This window comes from Abrus precatorius, unplaced genomic scaffold (assembly GCF_003935025.1).
Source record: "Abrus precatorius isolate BTA unplaced genomic scaffold, Abrus_2018 Scaffold8, whole genome shotgun sequence".
NCBI lineage: Eukaryota > Viridiplantae > Streptophyta > Magnoliopsida > Fabales > Fabaceae > Abrus > Abrus precatorius.
The window spans coordinates 19588810-19597050 of NW_020874428.1; the positions used below are offsets into that span (position 1 = coordinate 19588810).

Here is an 8241-nt window from a genome sequence, read left to right on the forward strand (position 1 = left end):
CCTATTTGCATTAACGCTCAAGCTAATATTAATAGACGGGGTGAAAGATATAATCAAAATGTTTTCTTAGCGTGAATGATTAAAACTTGCATATAGAGGTGATTACGAAAAATGGGTATGTATAAGACAATACTCGATGTTGTATCTATACTTTATTTAAATATATATACTCAGACCCGTACTCACTTACCAATTTATCATTCAAAATATTATCAAAACAAGATTGAGTTTGGCGAGGCTATTTATATTCTTTAATAATCTTTAAACTTCTTCTTGCCTTTTATTTGTATTTTCAAATTTTTTAATTTAACAATAAATACCGATTATTAGCAAGTAATAACTCATTTCAAGAAATTAGGAAGTACAAAGAGCGAATTACAATTTTTCAAAATTATGATGTGCCATTTAAAAAATTAATAAACTACATTTATTAATTGATTTGACCTTAAAATTATAGCATACTTGTGTAGACTTCGAAATTATACATAAAAAATTTGGATGATCTAATTGAAATTACAATTTAAAATTTTTTATTCTTACAAAATTGAATTTGACCTTTTTTAGACATTTTATGTTTGGGTTAAGAATTACGTGTAGAATTAAAATTCTAAATTATATTGTGTAGATATAAAATCTAAAGTTTGAAAATAAAATTAATTTTAAATTTGTTACTAAAAATCCATTAAATATATTAATTGCTAAATATTTTAACTATAAACATATAATTGTTTTAAAAAAATTAATTGGGTTAGCTTGTTTAATCAATTTGACACTTCAAATTAAAAGGGGTTTTAGGTACCATGAGCTGAAATTGGCCAAGTTTGAGAAAAATTTGATCCATGAATTACAGCAAAATGACAGACAGTAGTGGATATGACAGTGGGAATATCAATAGTAGTGGTGACAATTATTTGTAGGGAGCTAGATATCATAAGAATTAGGAAAAAAAGAAGGTCAAACTACGTACATTCTCCTTCAACAACATGTACTCGGGGAGAGGAGATTTTTCATTCTTATTTTTTATATAAAAAATTAATAGTTTATATAAAAATAATAAATTATTTTATGTTAAATAAAAAAATTAATAGAGAAAGGTTTAAATTTTTTTTGTTCAATTTTATTTTTAATTTATATATATATATATATATATATATATATATTATTTAACTTTACTCTTTTTTATTTATCTAAGCAAGTAAGGAGAAATTTCTTTACCTTTTCTTTTCTTATTTCTATCCATATAAATAACATTTTTCTACTGTATTTTCTTTTGTTTTTATCCTTCATTTTCTTTTAGGCAAAGATAAATTTGACTTACTCTTATATATGTAGTCTGTACTATATTAAATTAATCTGGCAAAAATAGGAAGCACTTAAGTTTATAATATAATTGGATGAAAGGGAAAGAACAATGCCAACTGTTCAAACATAAATTATAAAGTAAATAAACTTGGCATAATCAATGTTGGCATCCATTTTTTCATCATATAAATTTGGCACCTACATGTTATCAATTCACTTGAATTTTAAAACTGCTCCTAAGGATATAGTATATTCGGGTGGACAAAACAATTGCACCCATGCCCGTACATGCAATTAAGAAATAATTATATTATACTGGAGAAAATTTCCTTAGACGACCAATGATCACTGAGAAGAGCTATGATTTGGTAAGCCCATTCCCTAAAAGTTTTTACTCAGCAGCATCGCTGGGAAGATCAGGGCCATGGGGAATCTTGCCGGGATAGTTTGTGATTGATTCGCTCGATCCAATCATACTGCAGATATAAAACTCGAGTGAATTTTCTGCATAAACTTGAATATATTGCGTTCTGCAAGTAAAATACTCACCCTCTATCAACGATAACCACTGAACGCAGCTCACAATTAGCAAAGCTGAAAAACAAAATTTTGTCAATTAGTCTTATGAAAGCCTAACTCAGGGCTTGTAAACAATGAGTTTTAGGTTAACACATTTCCGCTATATTATTATTATATATACATGTCTCCTAAGAATTTTCCTGAACTTCCAAAGCTATGGCTTTTTTTATTCCCATTTTTTCTATGTAACAGAATGATATTCTAAAAGGGTGAAAATAATTTTCACATAAGTCATTAACTCCATGATGAAGTCAGAAATTCAAGTTAGATAAGAAAATAGAAATGCAGAAGAAAAAGATACGAATGTCTGACAAGACCTCAGAAGCTACCAGAAACGAGTACATACTTAACGTGAATTATTGTAAAACAAGGAAAGGTGAAGTCATGGAGGTTCTTTAAAAATATATTTCCTTATCTTTTCTTAAAGAATTAAGATTGATCCCTCTGTGTTTCCGTAGACATTTTGTAAAAAGAACCATATTATTTATTATTTCCAGCATTTATCAAAACCAGATTATGCTGTTCATAAATTAGATAAGGCAATCCTTAAGGAGTAACGCTTACTGTCTGCAAATTTCGCTCTTTATATTTGGGTGACAATCATTACCAAAAGCACTCAGGGTATTGAACAGAAAACTGCTGTGGGTAACAACTGCTATCTCCTTCTCTTTACGTTTCCCTAACCTGGACCAAAAATGAAATTTGGGGAAAAGACGTCAGATCGTTGGTTATAGCCATTCTGCCACTAGTTGAACATATTCAAGAATGTGAGAACCATCTAAAAGGTAGATTTTGGCATTATTGTCAAAGTCCCTTTAAAATCTGAAGCAACAGAAACTGTAAGCAAGTTATTAAGGTGAAACGCAAAAATATGATGAAAATAATGTGGGAAGACTTAAATGACATGTGATTCACTCCATTCAAATTTTTTCTTATAGAACTTATTTTGCAAATATGAACCTTAATTTCAGTATGCTCAGGCCTCTTTGGTAAGAAACATAGATAAGATTGTTTTTCTTGTTAAATATGCATAGTCATTGGCAAAAAAACATAGATAAAATTATTTAATCACTACTCACCATTCCAAAAACTTCAGTCCCCTGGCAGTGACATCTTCTGTCTTCTCTCTAATGTCAGATTTCCATAAAACGTCCTCGTCACTTTTAATCTAAACAGATTTTATATTGTATGAATTTCATTCAACCAAATTCTAATTATCTTCTGGCAACCAGTGCATCAGAAGTCAGAACAAACTTGATTGTTTAGCTGCTAGACAAAAGTACAAGATAACAATGACAAGATCACCTACCTGTGAAAAATCAATTGCTGGAAACATATTCTTGTACTCGCTGATGGTTCTTCTCTTATCACAAGGATGAACTCCCTGCATTACGAACATAAAGCGATATACATACACATATTGATTTATATAGAAAATGAAATTAAAAACAATAGGAGGGAGGCATTTCAAACAATTTTCTTCTTAATCTTAATTAATCTTGTCACTAGCTACAATTCCTCTGGCCACCTACTTATATACAGAACAAGTAACATCCACTGGTTGTTTAATGAAGGGAAAGGGCTAGTTGAAAAAGCTTGCACGGTGAAAACTGCAAATTATAAAACATTTTATAATTCAAAGAAGCCATACCCACCCCATGCTATAATGGACCAACCAATTTTGGACGGTTTAAAAAGACTGGGGAAACCCAGTTGAAGATGTAATAATGTGATCGTAAGTAGTAACATACTAACAAACAATAATGGGTGATATTTGGACTAGCAAGTTTGATCTTATAGTTGTTCCAAACCCTTAAAAGGCTGATATAATGATGTGAAGTTATTTCAGTTAAGCAAAAGAAATAAATGTGCTGAAGATGAGGCTGGTAGACATGACTTTTATCTGTTTCCTCAAGCAGCTTTAAAGCTCAAGATGACAGCATCATGGTCTAGTAGCAATACTGTAAATTTAGGAGGTTGATATGTTTCCTAATTACTGATGCTGTTCCATCTTGACTTTAAGAAACCAAAGGATTGATTGATGTAAATTAGTTGGTTCAATCATTCAAAGTTTAAATCAACACAACACTCATGAAGCATCGCTGCATATTTATATGTACCAATTGCTCTCGGCAAAGCTCTACTGCTATAAATGGAGGGCAGTTCAGACTAGAAACTGCAAGATGATCACAATGTCCAACATTTTCCATCATCAGAGGAGGTTCACTAATCCCATCAGCGTATGCTTCACCACCAAAGACTCCAACTGCTGTTTGCATGGTTCTGCAAAGTAATAATTAGTAATTTCAACTAACAATAGCCCCAAACACAGGACTCTATATTCTCACTAAATGAAAAAAAAATTCAAAATGATTTCTTCACACTTTTCTTTAGTAGTATCATAATCCACTAGATCAAGTGCATCATCAACTAAAGGGTCAAATTCTATCTCAATATCAATATTTACACTAAGCTCATGTTTGATAACAAATTAATTTAGAGAAATAATCACTTATTTTTTCAAAAGCTGTCTTAGAGAGCTAGCAAAAATAAATGATAATTCTACAAAATGAGCTGAACCAAATGTGCACTAAATAACCACTTCCTAAAAGCCGTAGTGCAATCATGATTTTAACTAAATCAGTTCATGAAAGACATCATTCTAGAAGGTGTATACAAATAAGAAATACGTGCATCAGTGTAATAGACCAGCAGACACAAAATGTTGAAATTCAAAAAGTAATGTCAGATCTCTGCACTAATTATCTCAGTATTTGTGTTCTTTGATGCTGCAGGAGAAAAGATAAGAATCGGTTCATCCATGAAATCAGTAAGACATTTAACTTTTCACAAACGACATCCTAATTCTATTATAGCCAATTTCTGGTGTTTTATTAACAGTAGTTAGATGCCCATCTGGTCCCCAGTTTTTGAAGAACATATTACACATTTAATGTGTTTATTTGTATTTGTTTAAATAATGATTAACAAATTCTTTTTATTTAGTCACCAATAAAAATCATTGTCAGGTTTGGTTCAATAAATATTGCAGACCTTGTTCAGAAATACAATTTTAATAAGACAGTAAGTAAAAGAATAAACCTTGATACACGTCTTAGCAAAATTCTAAATTACAATGAAGTTATACCTTAACAACGGGGAAACAACAACGAGTTCAATTTTTCTGAAAAGTCCACATGCATTCACATGCTTTTGCAGATTGTCAACCTGTCATAGAGTCACAACGCACATTCTGCCATGACATTTAAAGAACAAAAAACTGACAGGGAAAAACTACGGAAAGAACTAGGTATAGATAGATCTATGCTAGAAGAAGATTATTATTGATTCATTCTTTGATGAGAAATCCAATAATGGAAATACCAGGACAAAATACATATTTATAATTGTGATAATTTTGAGGAGGAATTTGGCATAACATAAAATCCATCCAGAAATACTTGACAACATGAACTTCAAATTTATTTGACCGGCAATTACCTGCTTCCATCCAAGAGGGGTTAGGTGCGCATCAAAATAATCATAAGATGAGTATGCATCATGGTTCTTCTCTCCTGCTACATTATGAACCCCTTGGGCATGCCTAACCTGTGTACAAGTTTTTACAAGGCCTTAATGCTATCAAAAGTAATGAAAGTGATGAATGATCTCAGGAACCACAATACAACATGCACAACACATTAGCTGTGAGTACATATAGTGACTGAAATACCAAGTTCAGGGAATTTAGTTCATATCAACTGAATTTTCTGCACTTCCTAATCTTTTTGAAGATCACATAGTAAATTTCATCTTATAAAAAACTGGATTGGATAAGTTGGTTTGACTGGAAAACTAGTGAACTGGGTAGGACAGTGATTGAAACAATGCAGAAAGAGGAGGAGCAAAAATTCAGTGAAGATCCAGTTCAAAACTGATAGCACCACTGAAGAATCAATCAAATTGGTCCACAACTGCTGACAGAAAACTAGTTTGAACCCCTTTGTTTTAATATTTTTATATATTTTGAGACAAACAAAGGTCCATGAATGAATTGATGTTATTTTAACCTTTTTATTATTATTATTATTATTTATCTTGTGGGATATTTAACATGATCCATTTATGTTAATGTGAAAGTTAACATTGATTTTTAAAACGATGAGAAAAAAACAATTATGCTTCAAGGATAACAAACCAGGTGAATAGTTTTGCAACGGTGCAATGGATAGAGACTTTGACCTGCAGCAGCATCCATACCTGTAGTCAGATACAAAGAAAACAACAACAATAAAAAGTTATCAATGAAGGTTTCACTAAACCAGAGTTATAAAAAAGCAAAACAGGACGCCCTTGAGCAATATAAGACTAGATGTGCTAAATAGACAAACCAAACGCACAAATCACGCAATCAGTGTTGGTACCCAAAGCTAAGGGGCACAAAAACAAACAGTTGCAACTTGCAAGAATAAAAAGCAGCATAAATTTCCAAAAGTTGCAAACAAACACAATAAAAGATCGAGGAAAAGGGCCAAAAAGCTTAAGTTATTAGTTAAATACAAATGAATGGTTTTACATTACATCTCTAACATGTCACCACAAGCTGAGAAGTTCAAACGAAATTATAAAAAAACTTATAATCCTCATAAGATTTCTTTAATCTATCATAATGTTATCAAAATAAGTTAATTTTACCTTATTCTAACAAGTTTCATGATCAAAATTAAGTCATAATTCCCCACATGATAAAAGTTAACTAAAAAAATGACTTAAGAAAATTATTTACCTTAACACCCCTTTAAAAGCGTGAACAATAACCACCTATGCAGAAATTTAACTATCTGTTGTTATTAACAAAATGAAAGCGATTTAGATCCAACCGATAACTAGTTGATCGTAAAGGCTTGATATCATGATGGAGCATTTATTCCTAATCCTTGAAAAATTAATTAACGATGTAGATTTAACGAAAATCTACAAGCTTAGTCAAGGATCATTACAGAATAAACGTACAAACATAAAAAATGATTCTACAACGTTTGTGTGTGTGAGTGTGTAAAAGACGCGAAAGCGAAAGAACGCTGTGAATCTCCAAAATAAAAAAGGAATTGCACAATTTTGGAATTTGGAATCCGAATAAAACAGTGGGATTGAAAACTACTGTAGATGCGTGAGATTAACAACAATTTTAACTGTGGCTTTGAACTCACCTAAACAAATTAGAAAACGGAGCGTTTTATACAACGTTTAGAAGTCAGAACAAATTTAGGTGCGAGTGAGAAGCGAAATTGGACCGTATCAATAAAAGTTGAATCCAAAACAGAGTTGCTGATAGGTAAGCAAAGCGATAAAAAAGACGTCGTTGGAATTTGACTTACCAGAAGAAGAGATGGGCGAGGAGAGGGGTGGTTCGGTATAACGTAGAAACGGTAGGAGAAGAAGCAAAGAGCAGAGGAAGTTTATGAGTTATGTCGCCGGTGAGGGCAAAAGTGGAGTTTAACTTATCATTCGTGTCGTTCTGCCATCGCACGGAAAGATTAGTTTAATTGGCCGTAACGGTTGGCAGTTGATCTTACGTAAACTTTTGTTTTTTGTTTTTTTAATTATTTTTTTAATATATTTTTTTAAATTTTTGTGAAAATAAAAGAAAAAACAGACCAACTCGCTCTAAAAGCAGCAAAGTTTGTATAATTGGAAGAGGTGTACTCCAATGGACCTAATTAGTGCCCTAAACTATACCCAATCTATCATTTATGTTATTACACTCATGATTCACGTGAATAATGTCTACAGTCCAATTCATCATGATCAAATCTCTAACGTCCCTAAGCAAGTCACCATGAATAGCCAAAGAATTGGAGGTTGTATTCAATGCCTCATTGACTACCTCCAAGAAATATGATTCAAGAATTATATCTCGTACTCCAAGACACTAAGCAAATTGGAGACTTTGACACATGGCTAAAAGCTTCCCTCGTGTAGCATTACCATTCTCGACAGTTGCTAAGAATCCACCAAGCCCCTGACTCTGATCATCCTTCAGAACACCACCTATCCCCATATGACCAATATTAGGGTCAAAACTCCCATCTACATTAAGTTTCACCTTATTAGTTGGTGGGAGGATTCACTTGATTCTATAAGAGTATAACCTAGAGGCGCCTTCAGGGCCTAAAATATGAATGTACTCATCGTGGCTTATATAAATTTGACGCAACACATAACAAATACTCCATTTATCGTTATCAAAGCACATATTGTTTCTCCACCAGAAAGAGGGAAGTTTTATCTGAACTCACCATCATAAACACCCAATCATATACATCTTCACTATCAAACCCATGTACATGAACTATGTCA

General features: G+C 32.1%; 1 protein-coding gene across 1 annotated transcript; it reads right to left on the reverse strand.

Annotated features, from left to right (window-relative positions):
- Nucleotides 1-1464: 1464 nt before the first annotated feature.
- On the reverse strand, nt 1465-7305 carry LOC113846528 (phosphoglycerate mutase-like protein 1). Its single transcript, XM_027474915.1, has 11 exons — nt 7260-7305; nt 6080-6141; nt 5383-5490; nt 5030-5109; nt 4002-4164; nt 3191-3265; nt 2961-3049; nt 2446-2565; nt 1852-1896; nt 1672-1778; nt 1465-1573 (listed from the first exon to the last, which is right to left on the reverse strand). Exons 2-10 carry the CDS (start codon nt 6137-6139, stop codon nt 1694-1696), a joined length of 825 nt encoding a protein of 274 aa, XP_027330716.1. The 5' UTR covers nt 6140-6141; nt 7260-7305; the 3' UTR covers nt 1465-1573; nt 1672-1693.
- Between the last annotated feature and the right edge of the window lie 936 nt (nt 7306-8241).

What these genes read in the sequence shown, in the direction of transcription:
- LOC113846528 (XM_027474915.1), bottom strand. Translation starts at nt 6,139, where the DNA reads ATGGATGCTGCTGCAGGTCAAAGTCTCTATCCATTGCACCGTTGCAAA. An exon ending in GTTGCAAAACTATTCACCTG is followed by an intron (nt 5,491 to 6,079) that starts GTTTGTTATCCT and finishes ACTTGTACACAG; the next exon opens with GTTAGGCATGCCCAAGGGGT. An exon ending in CCCCTCTTGGATGGAAGCAG is followed by an intron (nt 5,110 to 5,382) that starts GTAATTGCCGGT and finishes ACTCTATGACAG; the next exon opens with GTTGACAATCTGCAAAAGCA.